Raw genomic sequence first — 21,750 nt, forward strand, 5'->3', positions numbered from 1 at the left:
TCCGCTTGCTAGTCAACTACTGAATACAGTGGTACCTCGGGTTAAGTACTTAATTCGTTCCGGAGGTCTGTTCTTAGCCTGAAACTATTATTAACCTGAGGTACCAGTCTAGCTAATGGGGCCTCGCGCCGCCGGAGCACGATTTCTGTTCTCATCCTGAAGCAAAGTTCATAACCCGAGGTACTATTTCTGGGTTAGCGGAGTCTATAACCTGAAGTGTATGTAACCTGAAGTGTATGTAACCTGAACCGTATGTAACCTGAGGTACCACTGTAGTCCAGCCTTTTGTGGGTGCCTTGCTTTTTGGGGTGGGTGGGGGCAGGGAAGTGAAGCCTCTTGTGGAAATATAATTGCACAGCTGAACATAATGTTTTGTCCTAAAACCATTTGTTCAGCTAGACAAAAACCAGGAGCCATTATTCCCTCCCCCTTCGCCCTGTCCACTTGATTTTGCAATAGGGATACCCCCAGGGATTTTGTCTAGTCTTCGTGTTTTCAAGTAAACAGACCTGATTTGTGCTTCATGAAATGCAGTTGTCCTGTGGTTTTTTGCACTTCACCAAATTATGTGATACAGTTCACATGACTCAACTAAAGTCTCGGGTTGCTCAGCCCCTGGATGGGGGCGAGCCCGCCCCCCACAATAAACCCGGTGTGCGCTTCCTTAAAAGAGGCATTGGAATATGCATTAAAAAAGGTAAAGGGACCCCTGACCATTAGGTCCAGTCGTGGCCGACTCTGGGGTTGCAGTGCTCATCTTGCTTTATTGGCCGTGGGAGCTGGCGTACAGCTTCCGGGTCATGTGGCCAGCATGACTAAGCCGCTTCTGGAGAACCAGAGCAGCGCACGGAAACGCCGTTTACTTTCCCACCGGAGTGGTACCTATTTATCTACTTGCACTTTGATGTGCTTTCAAACTGTTAGTTAGGTGCTATTTAGAATCCCTTTGCAGCAACTTAGTGTGATTAAAATCTGGTCTGTTTGTAGTGGATCTGCCTCATCAGGGCATTGCTGCCACCTAAAGGCCTTATGAGGGACAGAACATACATTTGGCACATGCCGTGAGTACAGTACTGAGCACTGAGCACGTGTGAAAATCACACACACACACACCTGAGAAAGACTAGGCTGCTCACAAATGCCCTTTGTGTGCCACCTTTAGGACTTTGACCAGCTGCTGGAAGCCATGAAGGGTGCTCTGGCTGAAGACTCCCGCACAGCCTTTGTGTTCAATTGCCACAGTGGCAGAGGAAGAACCACCACAGCCATGGTCATTGCTGTCCTCACCCTCTGGCATTTCAACGTATGTACTAATTTGGAGACCTGTCCCACTTTGTGAGGGGTCTGGGATTCTGCAGGGAGGGGTACCTGATATTATGGGCAAAATCCTTCCTGAAATGTGTGCAGTGCCCAGGGTTTAAATCTTCTTGGCTTCTGCAGAACAATTTTAAGGACTAGTCTTAAGTTTCAACTTTTTTAACATATACAATCAAGATACAATAATATATTTTCTCTTATTTTTGTTGACTTCCCACCCCGTTTTTCTTGGAGTTGTTGTCTCTCCCCTTCCGCTGCGCCCTATTTTCTATCTATTAAATCAAAACCACAATATTATAACCTAATTACACCTGTTGCTCACAGCTCAAATCCTGCTCGTGAGTTCATCGTACTATAATATTTCTTTAAGTAGTTTGAAAAAAGGCATCCATTCTTCCTTAAAACACTCATCATTAGATTCTCTTAATTTTACTATTAATTTCCCCTAGTTTTTCATAGTCCATTATCTTGCTTATCCATTCTTCTTCCGTGGGAACTTCTTGCTTCCACTTCTGCACATAAAGAATCCTAGCTGCTGTTGTTACATACATAAACCACTTTAATATTTTTTTAAGGAATTTTCTTAACCTATGCAAGATACATAAATAGAAATAATGGATAAAGGATACGTTTTAAAAAGAATGATATCTTTTCTAAAACATAGAAAGTGAAAAGTACCAGAATTCTACAATATTCACAGTTCCTTGTGTCTTACATGGCATATTACTAACTTCATAAGCAGCCATATATTGCAGTTAGTAATAATTCTGTGATACTGTTGTTTATCTCCTGTGTTGCTCAATAATCAAACCTAAGACTCCTCTTCTTGGTGCTTCAGGGAATCCCTGAGATGGTTGAAGATGAAATTGTGAGCGTGCCTGATGCCAAGTACACCAAAGGAGAGTTTGAGGTTCGTATCTTCCACTTTTAAAATTAGGCGACAGAATATTCTTAAGGTAGTGTTTCTGAAAGGGCAGCCTTAACCACCACAAATAAATAAATCAGCATTATCACCACAAACACATCTGAGTGCACAGGTGATCTTACATCTTGCTTGGTTGCTGCTGACATCAGTTTCTGCCACATCTCTCCCACTGCCTCTGCAGTAATTGAATTCCGGGGACCCCCCCATATTTTCAAGAAGGGGGCCACCCCCCCAAAAAAATGTGGTTAACCTCAAAAGGACACACCAGGACAAAGATGTTTAGCCCTGCCATATCCTTTTGAGTATTGCCAGGAACCTGGCAAGGCAAAGCGTCTTCAACCCATGTGTCCCTTTGATGATCGCCAGAGCACCTTCCCGGAAGGCGCACAGGCGATCTTTGCCAGGGACGTGCAGGGCGAAGCATCTTCGCCTGCACATCCTTTTCAAAAAAGTAAGGTGGCTGGCAGTGGATGGGCCTGGCTGGATTGGGTGGGGGGCGTCACACATGTGATATTATTCATGCGCGTGCGCCCCCCCCAATATTGGACACAACTCAGCACCGCTGCCTTAGTTTGCAGCTCAGAAAAGAAAGGGACAAAAACAAAATATTGAGGAACAGAATATTTTGTCAGTGCTGATTTGAATCTGGCATGATCCACATCTTCCATGCTGGTGGGCGGGTTTGTACCGCCATACCCAGCAGGTCAGTAAGACATTTTTGCAGGCTGGTAACTTTTGTGGGCTTATTTGCAAGGCTGCTTTAAAGGGATCTAAAGGGTCGGAACTAAGTGTGACGTGTTGAGTCCTGCGAACATTCTTGAGACTGGCATTTGTGCTTGTCAGAAGGTACTTTTGTGTCCCTTATGTGATGTTTTTGCAAAACTAGTAGGGAATGGAATGCCAGAAACGGGGGGCAAACTATTTCCCTCTTTACTTCCCCCAGAAGAAAATTTCAGCGGCTTAACATTTGCTCTTTGTGAAAGAGAACGTTCCAGGTGGGAAGGTTTCATGTTAAGCTGGGCCCTTTGCTTTTGTCTGCCAGGTGGTCATGAAGGTGGTTCAGATATTGCCGGAGGGACACCGAATGAAGAAGGAAGTAGATATGGCACTGGATACCGTGAGTGAGACGATGACACCCATGCACTATCACTTGAGGGAAATCATCATATGCACCTACAGACAGGTAAGCCTAGCAAACGCGTACCATGGATGTTGCTTTGAATTTCCGCACGCCTTGGGTGGCTCCCTCTGTTCTTTGCTGTTTCACTCTGCTGTTAAGACAGACATAGATCTGTTTATACTTGGCAATTAGTTTGAATGGGCAGGGCTGGACGTGCAAATGAAATGGCAGGAGGAGTACAACAGGGAGAGGACAGAGACATCAAGAAGCAACAGTGGCGTAGCCTGGGTTGTCAGCACCCGGGGCAAGGCAAGTAATTTGCGCCCCCTAACCCGTGGATTTGCGCCCCCTAACCCGTGGATTTGCACCCCCTAACCCCCAGATGTTGCGGCCGGCCCCCCTGCACCCCCCACGCTACGCCACTGAGAAGCAAAGGGTGTTTGCTGTCTGTTCCGATTAGATAGAGATCAACTGCTGATCTCAGGAGCTGAGTGGACAAGTCATTGCATTGTCTATTAAAAGGACATCAAAACCTGCCAGCTTCTACCAGAGCTGCTGGTTGGTTACAGCAATCCTGTGCACCAGCGCTAGTGCTCACCATCGTACTGCTAGCAACACCCACCCACCCACAAACATATGCACGTCCTCTGCAACAATATATCTGGAAAGGCACTTTTTGCGTACAAGTTTTTGTGAGGCTTTCTTTGCATGATATTTCATGGATTGCAAAGGAGCTTTTTTGAAACAAAACAGAAACATGCTATCACATACATAACTGAATCGTAATTCTGTGCTAATATATAGAGAACTCTGATTCCAGCACCACCGCCTCCCTGGAGTCATTGAAGCCTGAGACACTCTGACACCAGTTAAAGAATGCTGAACAATGTGGGTCTCAGTTTGCAAACATGACACCAGTCCCATGACAGCCTAACCTGCGTGGAAGCTGTTTGCAGTTGTTGATATACTGAGCAACGGTAGTATATATTAGCCGAATAACTAGCCTTCAGGTCACAGAGTTCATTATTTACCAAAAGCCAACAGAGGGCAGCCGAGTGCCTTTGGATTGTCTGATAATATGTGTCAGGGTTTCTGGGAGAGAGGAGGAGATGACAGAGGAGACGGAGAGCGAGTGGGAGGAGGGGCAGAAGGATGAGGAAAAAGATGACGGAATTCTAAGGGAATCCACGAGTCTGAGCAGCGAGTCAGAGGATTCTCAAAAGGGGGTTACCTTAATCAAGCAAAAGGGAGGAGAAGGGAGAAGCGGAGAGGAGCCCAGTGGAAGACAGACGCAGCAAGAGGCGTCTCAGCTGGAACGGAGTAAAGGGGGTGGAGTCGTCAGCCTCTCGGAGGGAGCAGGATTAGGAGAGAACAGAGAAAGGGGGTTGGAGCAAGGTGTTCAGCCGGAAAGGGTGGAGAGCAGAACAAAGGGTGGTGTAGCGGTCGAAAGAAAGGTCAGGAGCAACGTACGCGCGCCAAGTTCAAACGTAGAGGCGCGCGGAAGTGGAGAGAGCTCAGGGGAGGAGCCCGGCCCCAAAGCCAGAAGGAGGGGGGAAGAGGCGGCAGAGGATTCAGCCTCAGGCGAGTCACGGAGAGAGGGAACCCAGGGGGGCAGGAAGACCCTGCGGAAAAGAAAGGAGAGGAAGAGGTGGTCTAGAGCCAGGCTATTAAGTTGGTGTGGAAGAGGGGAGGAGTCAGAGGGGACTTCAGCGGTCTAACGTGACAGACGTACGGCCACAATGCTGAACTGTATGAGAAGCAGAAATCTTCAATAAACTTTTCCTGTAAATAAACTGCAACGGAGTGAGGTCTCTTGTGAGCTGGGACCCATCCTGGGTGGCCGTGACAGTAAGTCCCCTCTCTGAAAGCAAAAAATTTTTTTTTTGCGAAGCTCACGAACGGGAGCAGCCATGAGCGCTGAGGAGCAGCTGGTTGCACTGCGGGATCAGGTTACCGCTCTCACATCGGCAGTCATTGCTTCGCAGAAGAAGAATGACGACTTGGAGAAGACGTGCCAGGATTTGCAGGCAAGGTGGGAACACGCGGACAGGGCGGGGGCCCCAGGATCCAGAGCGGAGGGCATTGCGCTTGGACGGCGGGGGGGTGCCCTGGTTCCGCATTTTAATGGCAACTTGCAAGACTATCCCAATTTCAGAGCGGACGTCGTGTATGCACTGCATTTACTCCGTCACGATTTTAAAGATGAGGAGGAGAAAGTGGGGTTCATTGTTTCGCACCTGCATGGGGAGGCCAGGGCTTGGCTACGCAATCTGTGGCGCGAAGATGGACCGGCCCGTCGCAATTCAACTGCGTTCATCAAAGCGATGGATTCTTGTTTTCAATCCTCTGTGGATGTGGACATTGCGCGCCGTCAAATGCACGGGCTGAGGCAGGGGAAAGCGACTGTGCGCCAATACCACTCTAAATTTTTTGCATTGCTCACCGCCTTAGATTGGCCAAAGGACAGTAAACCGGTCAGAGATCTTTTTTGGGAGGGATTGAGCCCCCCCATCAAGGATGAGATCGCTAGAGGGGACAGACCCCAGACCCTAGAAGACGTGGTGCAACGGGCTTTAGCTATTGGAATTCGACATGAGGGACGTCCGTGGCACGAGGAGGACGGGCCCCAAGCGCGTGCGCAAGCGAGGACTCTCCCTTTTGTGCACAGGGATTTCAGCCGTGCGCACCCCTCGCCAATGGGGAAGGACAGCGAGGAGCCAATGGAGATTGGTGGTGCTAGGGCTCAGAAGCCATCCCAGAGCCCTGTCCCTGGTGCAGCCAAAGCGAAGCCTCCTAGAGGAACCAGGAAGTGTTACATCTGTGACAGTGCGCACCATATGGCGAAAGAGTGCCCCCAGAGGCTCCAGAAGCACACTGCGGCACTGGCAACTGTGACAGCAGAGGTGCAACCAGGGGAGCGACTTCAGGGAAACGACAGTGCCTGGCTGGAAGCAGAGCTCCTGGGGCTCAGCCAGGCGGATCTGTAGACAAGCCCCCAGCATCGCCGCAGAGCGTGGACCCTTTGCCTCCCAAACCGGCAGTTCTGCTCACAGCAACACTCCAGCTGCCTGATGGGAGACTCCTCGAGGTTCCAATAACGATCGATTCGGGAAGCAACGCCGACTTCGTGGGACTGCAGTTCGTTAAGCAGCACAACATGGCGCTCCTGCCTGCAACGACGCCTCTGAACGTGGTCACGGTAGACGGCAGGAAGTTGCTGGGGGGGCAAGTGGTGCAGCAAACCCCTCCCATGCTGATGCAGATTGGCAACCATCGAGAACTTATTAGTTTCAATGTCACCCACTTATCGGACACGCCCATCGTGTTAGGCATGAGTTGGCTGGAGAGGCACAGTCCCGCGGTTGCGTGGTATCAGCGGCAGATCACCTTTTGTTCATCGTATTGTGCTCAGCATTGCTTTCAGACCGATCAGGGAGGAGAAGCCGAGCAGCAGTTGCATCTGGGTATGGTGCAAACAGTGCCTCACAAGTACCAGGACTTCTTGGAGGTTTTCTGTGAGAAGGAAGCTGACAAGTTGCCGCCTCACAGACCTTACGACTGCGCGATTGATTTAGTGCCAGGGGCGCAACTGCCTGCTGCCAAGCTGTACTCCATGTCGGAGGACGAAATGCAAGAGCTTCGGGAGTTCATAGACCATAACCTCAAGCGCGGTTTCATCCAGGAATCTAAAGCAGCGGGAGGCAGCCCTGTTTTCTTTGTGAAGAAGAAAGACACGCCCCAAAAAAGGCTTATAGTGGATTACAGGTTCATAAACAGCTTGACTAAGCCCAAAGCTTTCCCCATGCCCAAGATTGACGACCTTTTAGCGACCGTCAGGAGGGGCAAGATTTTCACCAAGCTGGACCTACGTGGAGCTTACAATCTCATCCGCATCCGGAAAGGGGATGAGTGGAAGACCGCCATGTTCACCCCTCTGGGCACGTACGAATACAGAGTCATGCCTTTCGGCCTCCAAAATGGCAGCCACGTTTTTCAAGCATTTATGCACCACGTGCTAGCAGGTCTCCTCTACAAAAAGTGTGTCTGCTTTCTCGACGATATCCTGATTTTCTCGGAATCGCCGGAGGATCACGATAAGGACGTGAGGGAGGTCCTGCAGAGGCTGAAGGAACACAGGCTGTACGCCAAGTTGGAAAAATGCCAGTTTGATGTCAGAGAGGTTGATTTCCTTGGCTACAAGTTGTCCGACGAGGGACTGGCCATGGACAGGGCTAAGGTTCAAGCGCTGTTGGACTGGAAAAGCCCTCGAAATCGGAAAGAGGTCCAGAGGTTCATCGGCTTTGCCAATTTTTACCGCAAGTTTATTAAAGGCTTTGCGAACGCGACGGCGGCTATCACTGACACCCTCAGTTCCAAGAAGAAGAAGTTCGTCTGGACCGAACAAGCGGAGCGGTCCTTCCGGACGCTTAAGGGTCTTTTCGCCTCCGAAGAGCAGCTGCTCCACGTGAATCCCGGCAGACCCATGCGGGTAGAGACCGATGCGTCAGACAGAGCGGTTGGGGCCGTTCTTTTGCAAGAGGATTCACAAGGCAACTGGAGACCGGGTGCGTTCTACTCCCGGAAGCTCAGCAAGACGGAGCGCAATTATACCATATGGGACAGGGAGTTGTTGGCCATTCATGCAGCTTTCAAAGCGTGGCGACACTTCTTGATAGGAGCCAAGCACACGGTGCAGGTCCGCACGGATCACAAGAACTTAGAGTATTGGCGGACGGCTAAGTTGCAGACCCAGCGACACATGCGCTGGGCGGAGTTCTTCGCGGACTTCGACTTCAAAATAGAATACATCCCAGGAGACTCCAATGTTATTGCAGACGCGCTATCCCGAAAGCCGCAATACTTGGAGGAAGCAGCTCCAATCGCAGCAAAGCACATTTTCGCACCGCAGGCGTGGACGTGCGCTACCATCGCAGTCGACCTGGACGCGGTGCGACGCGCGTTGCAAAGGGATCAGTTTGCACAGTCTAAGATGGAGGAGCTACGCGGAGGGTCGCGAGACAACGATGAGTTTCAATTGCAAGATGGACTTTTGACTCGTAAGGGTGCCCTTTACGTGCCCACCGACGAGCTTCGAGCCAAGGTTCTGCAACAATTGCATGACGCCCCTAGTGCAGGCCATTTCGGCAAAGAGAAGACGATGGAGTTGGTGGCTAGAGACTTTTGGTGGCCCCAGATGAGAGGAGAGGTGGCGGACTACGTCGCCAGGTGTGATATCTGCCAGAGGTCCAAACCAGTGCACCAGAAGCAGGCGGGATTGCTAGAACCGCTGGAGACACCGCAGCAACCGTGGGAGAGGGTAGCGTTGGACTTTGTTACAGACCTGCCCAGCTCCAGAGGTAAGACGGCGGTGTTAGTGGTGGTGGACTTGTTCACCAAGATGGCGCACTTCATCCCTTGTGCCAAGGTGGCGACGGCAGAACAGACCGCAAAGCTCTTCATCGATCACGTCTTCAGAGTGCATGGACTTCCGCAGTCCGTCTTGTCCGACAGGGGGCGCCAGTTTGTTTCCACTTTCTGGCGAAAGCTTCTGGGCATCTTGCACGTCAAAATCAACCTGACATCGGCGAGGCATCCACAAACCAACGGTCAAGCGGAGAGGGTCAACGCGATCATGCAGCAGTACCTGCGGTGCTACGCCAACCAGCGACCTGCGGCGTGGGTGGACTATCTGCCGATGGCTGAATTCGCCTACAACAACACGAAACACGCATCCACCGGGGTGACGCCTTTCTTCGCGAACAATGGCCGTCATCCCAGGACCTTCCCGAGATTTGCGGCACCAGGAGGGGGGGGGCCTCAAGATGCCGACCAGTTTGCAGCGGAGTTGCAAGAGGTGCACGAGGAGCTGCGGAGACATTTGGAGCTGGCAAAACAGGCGTATAAGGTGCAGGCCGATAAGCACAGGAGGGCGGGAGAGGACATCCAGGTTGGGGACTGGGTGTGGTTAGCAGCCCACGCGATGCCGGCCAGGTCATTGGCCAAGAAGAAGTTAGGACACAGGCAGCTAGGGCCATATCAAGTTGAGGCTAAGATCAATCCGGTGGCTTTTCGTCTAGCCCTTCCGGAGGGTTCCAGGGTGCACCCGGTCTTTCATAGGTCGGTGCTCACTCCCTACAAAACCCCACACAGGTTTCAAGAGTCAGGAGCACCCCCAGAGCCACGTAGGAGGGCGCCTGAGAGGGGGGAATCGCCAAGACCAGAACCTCTTAACGAGGTCACAGAGATACTGGACTCGAGATGGGGGGAGGAGGGAGTTGAATATTTTCTCGCCAGGGAAGGCACTCCGGCCTCTGCCAATAGCTGGGTGCCGGGTTACGCGTTGGACGAACCCCTGTTGAAGGAGGAGTTCCATGCACTTTTTCCGCACAAGCCCATGCCCGAGGAGTATTTTGATGATTGGCTTTTCACGCCCACTTTGTCGGACAGCACGTTCGAGGGTTTCTCCTCGCCCGAGGGCCATACGCCCGAAACAAGCCCGACCAGGGATCCGAGACTGGGGGGGGAGGAGACAGGCCCTTGTTGGTGGGTGGATCAGCCAAGGGAGGCATGGAGTCAGAGATGGATGGTAAGTCCTTGGCAGGCAGCGCCAGGAGAAACAGTGATGGAGGAAGAGACTGTGATGTCTTTGGGTGGGGAACCCGAGTTCGAACACACATATACGGAGCTGCCAGAGGAGAACGTTGAAGTGGACAACCTGTATCCTGAACCGACCCCGGAAGAACCACGTTTTCCTCAACCTGCACCCGGCGAGCGGGAGGGGGGAAGGGGGGGCTTCGAGGGGGGGATGGATGTCAGGGTTTCTGGGAGAGAGGAGGAGATGACAGAGGAGACGGAGAGCGAGTGGGAGGAGGGGCAGAAGGATGAGGAAAAAGATGACGGAATTCTAAGGGAATCCACGAGTCTGAGCAGCGAGTCAGAGGATTCTCAAAAGGGGGTTACCTTAATCAAGCAAAAGGGAGGAGAAGGGAGAAGCGGAGAGGAGCCCAGTGGAAGACAGACGCAGCAAGAGGCGTCTCAGCTGGAACGGAGTAAAGGGGGTGGAGTCGTCAGCCTCTCGGAGGGAGCAGGATTAGGAGAGAACAGAGAAAGGGGGTTGGAGCAAGGTGTTCAGCCGGAAAGGGTGGAGAGCAGAACAAAGGGTGGTGTAGCGGTCGAAAGAAAGGTCAGGAGCAACGTACGCGCGCCAAGTTCAAACGTAGAGGCGCGCGGAAGTGGAGAGAGCTCAGGGGAGGAGCCCGGCCCCAAAGCCAGAAGGAGGGGGGAAGAGGCGGCAGAGGATTCAGCCTCAGGCGAGTCACGGAGAGAGGGAACCCAGGGGGGCAGGAAGACCCTGCGGAAAAGAAAGGAGAGGAAGAGGTGGTCTAGAGCCAGGCTATTAAGTTGGTGTGGAAGAGGGGAGGAGTCAGAGGGGACTTCAGCGGTCTAACGTGACAGACGTACGGCCACAATGCTGAACTGTATGAGAAGCAGAAATCTTCAATAAACTTTTCCTGTAAATAAACTGCAACGGAGTGAGGTCTCTTGTGAGCTGGGACCCATCCTGGGTGGCCGTGACAATATGTATAGATGCTGTTCTGAAATTTGCAAAAATCCAAACAAAAATACTAGGAGGGGTCGCATACCACTTTAGAAAGCTCAAGATACTGAGTCAGTGTGACAGTCATTTTCCTTCCAGTTTAGAGATGGCTCACATCTCCGTGTTTACTGCTTGATGCCCTGCATGTGTGAATGACCCATTGTGCATGAAATTATTTTTATTTTACTCCATTATTACTTACTTCACATATGTAAACACCGCAGAGGGAAATTTCATGTCGTCTCAGAACGCAATCCCAAACGCAGTCCTTTTTTCCCAACAGGCTTCATGGTTATTCTGCCTCCTGTAGTGAAATAAACGTACATGCATATAGGAATCGGATCCAAGATCTAGCTTAGGAAGCCAATGTTCGGAGCATTCAATGCCCAGACCCAACACACAGCTTCAAGCTGTTTGCATATAGGGTGGTTTCTGCTAGTCATTAAAAGAGACCTTGTGCAGTATTGCAGACACAGAACTGAGCCTGTGTGTCTTTTTTTTCTTTTTCACTGGCTTGTCTTTCCCCCCATTACCCTGTCTGGAAAAACCTGTTTGACTTCCCTGCTATCAAAAGCCCAGCAGTTCAAGATGAATGAAATTTGGCTTTCCTGCCTCAGCCGCAAAGCTCTAGGGGAACTGTGGTTCTTGACAGATGTGGACTAGTTTAGAGATCATATTGACCTCCGCTAGTGTGCCTAAGGTTTATGAGAAGCAAGAGCCTATAGCTGGCAGGGGGATGAAAAGGGCCTTAAATGTGGAGGTGGGTGATCTTGGTCCTGTTGAAGACCTTGTTGCTTTGACACTTACCCTCTATCTTTCCTTCAGTTAATAAAAATGAAATCCAGCATCCTAACTAATATTTATCCCTGAATACAGCTCTTCTCCCTTTTACAGCTGTAGGCCTTTGTCATCATGTGAAGTTTTTGGGTGTTCTTAGTGAGTGGGAAATCCCACTAGATGGCAGGTTTCAACAGCCAAGCACTCTCAAAGGCTACGAACACAGCATTATTGCATGACGTAGTGAAAACAACAAAACCTTAATTTTAAAACCACATTATCAGGGTGTGTTTTAAAATCTCGCTGTCAATCTTGTGTGCGCATGTGCTTTTCTTTAAAAAGCAGACAAACTGTTTTAATATCTCCATATTCTGGATTGTGAACATTTTTTAAAAACCAACAACAACACATTTGTTCCTAGAGAGCTGGTGGAGGATTTCCCCATTTGGTAGCACAGTCTATGCAAGACTTACTAAAACTAGCAATGAATCTGATCCTTGCATGTGCTGGGCTGCGTGCAGGCATTTCCTCACCTAGCAAATGGTTTGTACTTTGATTTCTAATCAACTATTGGAAAGGAGGGAAAAGGTGGCTGAAATAGACTTCTGGTTGCCTAATCCTGAGCAAATATTTAGTATTGTCAGAGCTGGCAACAGCAGCCAATAGTCTACTAGTGTGTGGGTAGCACACATCCCCTAAATTAGGATATGTATTGTGCAGACCTGGGTATGCAGAGGACTCTGTATGCAGAGGATTTCCTCTGAGCTATGGTCTCTTCTTCCTGACTTGTGCAGAGTCCAGTTTGGAGAACAATATGTGTAATCGTGTCTCAACTCCCAAATTGCGCTTGTGAAATTGGGGTTAATTTAATTCATGCATGACTAATATTTTATCAATGATCTCTGTGGCCGAAAGCGCTAAAAGTCTGTAACGCATAATTAACATGTCAAATAGGTGGAAATGCCACAAAGATGCAACAATGGCTTTAAATTGTTTTATTTTATTTTTTGCTAGGAAAAAACAACAACACCATGTCTGTTAACCATTCCTGGCAATAATGCCATTACAGTGTGACACTCTGAATAATAATAATAATAATAATAATAATAATAATAATAATACTTTATTTATACCCTGCCCATCTGGCTGGGTTTCCCCAGCCACTCTGGGCAGCTTCCAAGCGAATATTAAAAATAATACATCATCAGACATTAAAAACTTCCCTAAACAGTTGTTAAATAGTTGTTTATTGCCTTGACATCTGCTGGGAGGGCATTCCACAGGGCAGGCGCCACTACCGAGAAGGCCCTCTGCCTGATTCCCTGTAACTTTGCTTCTCACAGTGAGGGAACTGCCAGAAGGCCCTCGGCGCTGGATCTCAGTGTCCGGGCTGGATGATGGGGGTGGACACGCTCCTTCAGGTATACAGGACCGAGGCAGTTTACATCTTTAAAGGTCAGCGCCATCGTAGGAAGGGCAGTTCCACAGATTTACAGATAAATCAGCCGTGGCAACGGAAAGAAACCTTCACGTTAAAAGGCATACTCATGAATAGCCGATGGGCAGGAAAAATAATGGGGAGGCTATCACTTTCCAGTGCTGTTTGTGAGCTCCCAGAATTACCACTACCGATGAAGTAGATAGGCTGGATCCAGCTAAGGCATTATCCCCTAGAATACAAAGGGAACAGGGCACCAGGAGACAGAGTCTTTTTTTTACATATGAAAGTCCCTGATATGGTTAGTAACACTTAACAGTTGTTTAAAAAATGGGTTTTAAAACAGCCTACCCCCTCCCTCTCAGATTTATAATCTTCATGAGGGCATATCTTCCAATACGCACTTTTTTAGACCCAGGTTTTCCTTCTTTGCTGCCGCACTGATGCTGGGAGCACTGGTGCCTTTTAGGCTTTTCAGGTTTTCCTGGTCAGTATAAAAGGTAAATACAGAGCTGTGGGACATAAGCAGGTAGTCTTCTCCTCCGCCTCGTGAAAAGAGTCCTCTTTCCAGTGACCTTGAATCAACCCTGCACCACGTGGTGTTTTTGGAAAAAAGGAAAGCAGAAACATTTCAGAAATAACAAGCATATACCTTCCAGGGCCTTTGCAGGGGGGAAATGTCAGCCAGGGCTCAGTATTTGGGATTGGTGTCTGTATGGACTAGCAATAAATAAATAAATAAATAAATAGAGGAGTTCTGGAGGGAAACTCCACCTTGAGGTTACTTAAAAATTAAAAAAAGAAATCCTGGTCAGGATTGCAGAGATCACCTCATGCTGAGAGTTTCAGCAGCGCTTGCAGCCTGCAACGGGAAACGGAAAATTATCTCCTTCCCCAGCTCCTGTAACTGTTCAGTTGCAGACTGTGTTATCAGAAATTAGTCTCTCCTAGGTTTTCCAGTGTGGCTGTGATATGGCTTGACTTCTGTTCTGTTAGAGGTACCAGTAGCATTATTTATATGGGTTGGGGATCTATGGCCCTCCAGATGTTGTTGGACTCCAACTCCCATCAGCCCCAGCCAGCAGGGCCAATGGTCAGGGATGATGCGTGTCTTGTCTCAAGCAACATCTGGTGAGAGTGGTGATAATATGAAAGAAAGATTTTTATTCTTTCTCCTTCGGCTTTTCTTAGGACTAAAATGTCAAGATGTGCTGATGTTTTGCTTTGTTTTTTTAATTTACAAATTTAAAAAGTGCGTATTAAAAGAGTGCGTATTTGGGCTGTATTAATGCATAGCTAATCTGCGCTAAGTGATCCTGAGTATGCACTTTTTTTTGCTTTGCTGGATCAAATCAAGGCCAATCTAGGTCAGCAACCAGCCAGCACTAAGCAATTCACCAGGAATTTGGCCAGTGAGCCATGAACTATCTTGGCAGCGACAGAATTGCTGCTAGTAGAATAAGGGTTATTGGCAGGCTATAAAGTGAATAAGGAAGCAACAATATATATATATATATATATATATATATATATATATATATATATATAGGCATTAGTGTAACAACAAATTAAAGTAAGACAAAGTTGATTTCCTGCTATAATTGGAAATCATGGCCAATACGATATTTTGAAATTAAAATATCAAATAAAATGGACAGTCTATATGCAAATAACTATGAATCACTTTATATGGAATTTGGTACTCTGATTAAACAGTGGAGAAAATCGACTCTTCTTTTCAAGAAGAAACTCTATGGATAAAATGGTTTTGTTATCAAAATTAAATTTACTGCTTCACAGCCGAGGTGTGTGGCCAAGTCTAAGGGAATTGTCACTTAACAAGGGCTCCCTTGGAAGTTCATATGCTACACCAATGCTCATTTTTTTTTGGGGGGGGGTATCTTGGAATTGCTTCTGTCACATGGAAAGCCCTTGATGCACCTTCTGGTGAGTGAAGAACGGAAGCAATAAGGCAACTTTTACTCATTACCTTAAGATTAGTACGGGCTAGAAATCAAAATGAATATTAACTGGGATGTTATGAATCCAGCGCCAAGGATTCAACCTCATGTGTAGCCTCCATCCCAAAATTTATACATTGCTGCTCTTGGCTACATCCAGTAGTCCATTTTTAGGTCACAGCTGTGATGACAATATTCCAAGGTTAGGGAATTTTTAAATTCCACATCATATATGTAATAGACAAGATTGGTCTCTCAGTGAATCCGCAATTGTTCTAGTAGAGGGGGACTTGTATGTAGGGCTGCTCTAAATATTCTCTTGTTGTCATTTTCAGTCCAAAAATACTGCTTCTGGGTGGCAGTGTGTGCAGAAATATTTTCCAGGGAAAACAAATTTTTGCATTAGAGAATATTCACCTTTTATTCTCATCCTGTTCACTGATGCTTTAGCATTTGCTCTCTCTCTAGATACTGATTCTTTCTCCTTCTGAGTTTAACACAGAAGAGACCATGTCACGATGGAGTGACATGTGAGGGCATCACAGACCTGTTACTGCTCAGTTGGAGTTGGCTGTGATGATATCACTGAAGTAAAGCCAGTTGAGGAAGAAAAGCTAGTGTAAATCAGTGGTGGGAAACCTTTTCCTTTCAGAGGGCCACGCTGCTTTCTGAGTAACCTTCTGGGGGCCAGATGCAAGTGGTGGAAATTGCCAGAGGCAAAAGGGGGCAAAAGGAATGAATGTAAAATTTAGGTTTATACAGAAGGGTAGTTTCTACACATGTCCTTCATCCCGGCAAGCAGGAAGCAGGATTCAAAGATAACATTCCAGCCAGACAATATCACTCAAGGAGGATGCAAAGCAGGGCCAAGAGGGGGTGTGGCTGGGGAGAAGGGGGCGTGACTTGTGGAGTGTCGCAAGGGCCAGGTGGGAGGGGCTTGGGGGCGCATTTGGCCCCTGAATCTGAAGTTTGACTTCCCCGATGTAAATGAACTAGGTGAACCTTTTTGACAACTGTTGCTGGGAAATAGTTGAGAGCTGTATGCTTTTTGGAGGAAAAGGTTTCTGAAATGCTCTCGGTTCACCCCTGCTTTGGATGTTTCTGTAAGCATTTTAAGCCTCCGTTCGATACTTAACATGACAAGAAGCGATGTGGTCCTTTGAGACTTAATGTGGTTTATTATGTACAAATGTGGAAATGTTTAACATCTGCCCAGTACTAAATCAGGGGAGGCGTTGCTCCAATCAGGCTGCTTTGGGTTGTCTTTGCACTCTTCAACTGCTGCTGTTTTCACCCCAAGGATCAAGCAAAGCTACTCTGGGGCCTGGAATGTGTGGGGTTGTTGTGTGTGTTTTTTTAGCACAGCAGTGGTTTTTCTTTTCTGTACTAAATGGTTTCCAGGTGACAGGGGAGAATGCCGTGCCCCTGGCTCTCTCTTAAAACACTGGTGGATTTTAAAGGTCTCCCCACACCCCACCCCACTTTGTTTTTAACGCAAGTTCAGGTGCCTTTTAAAACCACGTGCCAAAATTCCAAAACAGCAGCCTTCGAGCCTTGCCACGGTATTGGCACAAAGCTCCCTTTCTCCAGCTCAGTGAGGTCAGCAAAAGGTCAGCAGGGAAATGGGCCTTTGGCTGCTAACTTGCTTTCAAATATTCATCCAAAGCAGTAATAGGTGGGCACAGTTGTTATCTCTGCCATTCTCTTGCTAAAACCGGCTCTTGCTCAAAGGTTCAGTCTCCATCAAGGTCCTCCCAGCTTTCTTCGTGACTTGTACCAGTGACCTGATCACAGCCAGATGTGGCCCCTTCAACCTTGCCTGCCACATTAGAAACAATGACGCTTTACCCCTCCTCTTTTCTTGTCTCATGTAAACTGCTGCAGATTTCCTTGGAGAATATTCCCGGTTCGTCATAACCTGTTTGCAAGTCTCTATGTCAATTTCTTTCTTTCAATGCATGCTTGTTCATTCCTTCCAAGTAAACCTCATGGTTCACATGCCACGATGCCTAAACGGTGGTCGGGTGACTTTTTGCAGGCATTGCCCACGCCATCAAAACTTGCAAAGGGAGGGAGAGAAATAAATTGTTGCATATGGCGTTCATCTATGTGAACGTTGGATTTTTATTGCGGAACAAGCCTTCCAAAAAGCTGCTAGTAAGAAAACTTTGCAATGAAATGCAGGCTACTTCTTCCACCCATATTAGGTTCATATTGCCTGCTTTTGTGTGGCAAGAGCAATATTTGCCACACAGAGTTGCAAGAGGTGTTTGGTTAGGCACTAGGTGTGTCTTTGGCAGGAGAACAGCTTCTGTTGAATAGTCTCCTCATCAGATGAGCACGATTTCCAGGTTGCATGTGAATTTGGATTAGCTTACATCATCTTGTCCGGATTGTTTTTGTTATTGCCAGGGTAATGGAACTGCTGTGTTTTTGTCCAGCAGCTTTACTCCAATCCCTAGCATTTGAATGAAGGCATTAAAAGATACCCCACGCAGGTAGGTTACGACACGTTCCTCCCTGTGGATCCTAAATGGCACATCTTACCTGCCAGTGCTGTACCCTGCAGGCTTTCTGAAAACAGCTTGAAGTCTTAACTTTCTGCACAAGCTTTTTCTTGAAGGAGAGGGCTAAGTTGGTGGGTTTGTTTCCTACTGTTGTGCTAGAGGCTAAATCTCAGTAATCTTGTGTCGACTGCTTCTTTTGTTTTTATATATTACTGTTAACAGGTTTGTTTTTTTCTTTGTTATTGTTCACCACATTATGAGCAGTTTCCTTGAGGTTGACTGGTAGTGCCTATGCATGTTTTAAAACCCAGGGGACTTAATTGGAAGAAGAAGGAAGAAGAGTTTGGATTTGATATCCTGCTAATTTATCACTACCCTGAGGAGTCTCAAAGCGGCTAACATTCTCCTTTCCCTTCCTCCCCCACAACAAACACTCTGTGAGGTGAGTGAGGCTGAGAGACTTCAAAGAAGTGTGACTAACCCAAGGTCACCCAGCAGCTGCATGTGGAGGAGCGGGGAAGCGAACCCGGTTCACCAGATTATGAGTCCACCGCTCTTAACCACTATACCATGCTGGCTCCAGTGGGGGTATTGGAGGGGGGAAAGTGTGTCATATGTGTTTCTAAAAGAAACATATTAAATAGATTTCTTTCTTTAATCCCACTGTCCCAGCAAGAAAATGTTGTAATAGTATTGGAATACTCAGATACGGTAGGTGAAGAGAAGAAACTCAACTTAAGGACAAGTTTACACAGAGTCTACAAATGAGCATTCAAGCCTCCTGTAAGCCACATAGTTCTGTGCAGATGGCTAATGTTTTCTCAGTGACCCATCTGTCACTTCAATTTCCGAGTCAACACCTGGTGGCTTCTTTGACTTGGATCAGCAAAGGAGAATAAGGATGTTGCAGCTATTGTCTTCTTTGCGATCCAAGAAGAAGCTGGAGGGAGGCTGAGCAACCAGTGGCACTGGCAAAGAGTTGGCTGGGGGCATCGTCAACTGACTGTGGCAGCTGTCATATTTGGTAGCTATTGCAGCCACCTGGAGGCTTCTCAATGCGCATGGGCTCATTCATGGATTCCTCTGTGAACCGGGCAACGGATTTTAGCAGTTGTATTTATTCTGAGCACTATGCATGGAAACTGGGCTGTCACAGAGCTTATAATGTGTAGCTGGATAATAACTTAAGTGGTAGATTTAGACAGAGAAGTGGATTTGCGGTGGCTTCTAGGATATCTTTTTTAGGATGTGGCTTTCTTCGGGTTTTTAAAAGTAGTGTCCTAAAAATAAAGCTCTAACGGCTTTCTGCATGTTCTATTCAGTTACATAGGACAGAGCTGAATAACTGGTGTCTATGGCAGTGGTCTGCCACACAATCCTGATCTTAAATTGCTATTGATGGCAAACCTCCTGCCGGGTTTGATTGAGCAATTGATCAGCATCATAGTTTGAATGCCTCCTATTGTGCATGCCTGTAGATTAGGTTGCAATGTCATTTTTTCAGTGCCCCCCCTTTAATCCCTGCTGAGTTGGACTTCCACATCAGGCAAGTTTCTTACGTTCTAACTAGGAGGGATTCATCCACCCCCCCAAACAAAAAGCCTTCTGCCACACACCAGGACAGACAGGCATAATTAAACGAGAGTTTCTCATTGACATCTGTGTATAACTCTCTGGGAGGATGAAACTGAAACATAATTTGTACATTAATGTCATCTGCTTCCTGTCAGCTTGGATCTCAATTTATATGTAGTCCTCTGACTTTTCCATTCAAGAAAATGACAAATTGGACTTGAGCTCTTTGAATACAGGATACGCTTTATTTATGTAACTTATTTAAAATTTGCTCACATTTTATAAAATGGGGAGCTGATGTAAGTGAGAAGTACATATAAACCCCATGTGGCTTTTATTTAATTTGGTTCCATTTTGATGCAAGAAAGGTTGGGTTAACGTAACCACCCATATTTCAGTCAAGCCACAGGCAAAATTTGGGCTGTGGAGGGGGCTTGTTCATACCCTCCTCACCTAGGAATTGTCTACATGGGGGGCTGCCTTATCCTTTCGAGAATCTCTGCTGTGGAACTGTAAAGCTCAAAAGAGAACTGGCAGGCTAGCTGGTGAAACCTTGTGCATTCGATAGGCTTAAACTAGTTTAATGGCGAGATGAAGGCAGGTCAGGAAGTACTGGTAGAATTATAGTTAATCTGCAAGAGTTTATGATTCTCAGCAAATGAACAGTCTTCCCTCTGCCCCGCAAATTAAGTTGTAGATTCCCTGATGTAGCTTAAGGTGCTGATTTCTACATGTTTATTTGCAGCTCCTCTCATCTCATGGCATGGTGGGTTTTGGCTGCACCCCTTGCCACTTGGCTCTGGTTAATAGACCCTAGGGTTTTTGTAGTAAGCGTAAAGTAGATCGTGCAGACCTAAAGTCTCCCCACACTTGTGTTGGTCTTAAGTTATCCCCAGCTGCTGTTCAGATCCAGAAAGCTTGGTGGTGCCCTTGTTTCTTCCCCTTGCAAGCAACTCTTTCTCAGCTGTGTCCATCCGATCTCCATAATAAATATGTTTGCTGAGCCTTTTAGACCATATTCTTAGACCACAGTAGCCACAGCATGTGCCTGTGACTCCTTGGCTCTGTCCATACAGGTCAGCCATACAAAGATACATAGTCAAACAGACCAGTGGCACATTAATGTTCTCCCAGATTCCAGCATAGCTTCACCACTCCAGGCACCCCAACATTTCTAACCTGACCTGTAAATAGCTAGTGTGGCATAGTAGTTAGAGGGTTGGACTAAGACATGGGAGACCAGGGTTCAAATCCTCCCACCAGCAGTGAAGCTCACTTGGGCTGGTCATTCACTCTCAGCCTAACCTCCCTCAAAGGGTTGTTGTGAGGGTAAAGAGAGGAATGAGGAGAACTATGTATGCCACCTTGGGCTCCTTGAAGCTGAGGGATATAAATTAAATGAGAGAGAGAGAGAGAGAGAGAGAGAGAGAGAGAGAGAGAGAGAGAGTATTTCCAGATGAGACCTGCGGCACTGTGTGGGCAACAGACCGACTGTGCCCTTGCTCAGGTAGCACAGTAGTATTGCTCCTGCCTGGGTGCTGCTCTCCTGGTCTGCCAGCATCAGGGCACTTCCTTGTGCTGTTGCCTGGGTACCTGTAGTCATGTTCCAGCCCCACTTTTCCGATCTATATGTACCAGGTATCCATGAGAACAAGGCAGACTTAGTGGTTGCAGCACCACGGATAGCTCCAAACAAGCAACTTGCCCTGGTGAAGGCTAGAAGCGAATGGAGGCTTTGTTAAGTCACTTCCTCCAGCCCCCGTTTCCTGAGGTCCAGCCCCTGATCCTAAAGAAATGGTGGCTGTTAAAGAGCAACCTCTTGGCCTTCATACAAGCACCTTCTGTGGCCTCCCTTCTGGCATGCTCCCTGCAACTTTCATCAGGTGCGGTTACATTGGAAGGGCTTGTTTCCTCTGATAAGTCAACATCACAGAACAGCATCTGTGCTGGCTCAGGCTCTGCAGGCTCCAGACCACCAGCCTTCGGTTCTGTGAGCACCAACCTTTGGCTCTGAAATGCCAGCATCAGGAACGTGGTCCAAGTCCACCCAGATGTGGCTGTTTCCTCCTCCTCTGAGGCCAAGGCCATGGCAGATTCTTGACTTGGAGCCTAGCCTGCAGCTGACTTAACTATGAATCTATCCCAGCAATGTGGCCATCTCTAGTTCTAATCCTGCCAGGATTCACACTTTGGCTTCCTATCTACAACCCAGCGATGAGAGGTGACTCCCACCTCCAGGTGCCTCATAATGGTTGAGCGAAACCTGGCACACTTTGGCGTCTAGCGCGGTGCTGTGGACACTCACCAGGGCCACTTTTGCTGTGGCATCCTTCTTCCCCACTTGCACATCTGAGCCAAATTCTGTGCATGCTGTCTGCTTCCATAAACCTTTACTGTGTGGCACCTGCAGCTGGAAATGGCCATGCCCCCAACGCCTGCAGGACTTTGAGACTAGGTCGTAGAAAACACAGTCCCCTCATACAGCTGTAGGCACATATTTTTGCTTTGTTTTCACTTTAAATTGCTTATTGGG

The 21,750-nt window shown here is 47.8% G+C and overlaps 1 protein-coding gene across 4 annotated transcripts in view; it reads left to right on the forward strand.

The window, feature by feature from the left end:
* PALD1 (phosphatase domain containing paladin 1) overlaps positions 1-21,750 on the forward strand; it is a 110,703-nt gene that overhangs the window by 68,410 nt on the left and 20,543 nt on the right. For all 4 annotated transcript variants that reach the window (XM_081913089.1, XM_081913090.1, XM_081913088.1 and 1 more), the window contains exons 16-18: positions 1,163-1,303; positions 2,156-2,227; positions 3,285-3,425. In XM_081913089.1, coding sequence (XP_081769215.1) covers positions 1,163-1,303; positions 2,156-2,227; positions 3,285-3,425 — 354 coding nt within the window. The remainder of the gene's footprint in view (positions 1-1,162; positions 1,304-2,155; positions 2,228-3,284; positions 3,426-21,750) is intronic.

This window comes from Podarcis melisellensis, assembly GCF_964234715.1.
Source record: "Podarcis melisellensis genome assembly, chromosome: 5".
Lineage (NCBI taxonomy): Eukaryota > Metazoa > Chordata > Lepidosauria > Squamata > Lacertidae > Podarcis > Podarcis melisellensis.